General features: G+C 59.7%; 1 protein-coding gene across 1 annotated transcript in view; it reads right to left on the reverse strand.

Annotated features, from left to right (window-relative positions):
* Positions 1-260, reverse strand: part of DND1 (DND microRNA-mediated repression inhibitor 1) — a gene marked incomplete at both ends in the record, with an annotated part of 1,634 nt that extends 1,374 nt beyond the window's left edge. The window contains 3 exon segments of the mRNA XM_009077292.1: positions 1-2; positions 4-58; positions 143-260. The exon segment at positions 1-2 is cut by the window's left edge and continues 393 nt beyond it. Coding sequence (XP_009075540.1) covers positions 1-2; positions 4-58; positions 143-260 — 175 coding nt within the window.
* Between the last annotated feature and the right edge of the window lie 206 nt (positions 261-466).

A 466-nucleotide genomic window follows, 5' to 3' on the forward strand; every position in this document is an offset into this window, starting at 1 on the left:
TGCGGCAGCTTCCCAATGAACACCTCCGTGCTGGCTGGCGGTGGGTCGCCCACCCAGCCTGAGGACACACAGTGCCTGCAGTGAGACCCACTGTGCCCTCCCTGTGCCCTTGCCCCAGTGCCCACCTGCCCTCCTGATGTACCTGGGGGGGGCCCCCCATAGCGCCTCTGCCCATTGACCTGCACCAGTTTGATGCCAGTTTCTTCGGCCCAGGCATGCAGGGCCAGCTTATTGGCCCGGTTGATGCTGTCGGTCCATGCCTGAGGAAGGAGATTATGTTAGTGTTTGTCTGAGCAAAGAGCTTCCAACCTCCCAAAAGGAGAAGTTCCCATAAAGGAAGTTCATTTGCTCCAGCACTGCAGGACTGCGTGTGTGGTGGAGCAAACAAACGCCTCTGCCCTCATGAAACCAGAGGAGCCACCCAATACTGCCCATCCCAAGGGCTGCCCTGCCCACTGTCCAAGCC

The sequence above is a fragment of the Acanthisitta chloris genome, unplaced genomic scaffold, assembly GCF_000695815.1.
Source record: "Acanthisitta chloris isolate BGI_N310 unplaced genomic scaffold, ASM69581v1 scaffold1016, whole genome shotgun sequence".
Taxonomy (NCBI): Eukaryota; Metazoa; Chordata; class Aves; order Passeriformes; family Acanthisittidae; genus Acanthisitta; species Acanthisitta chloris.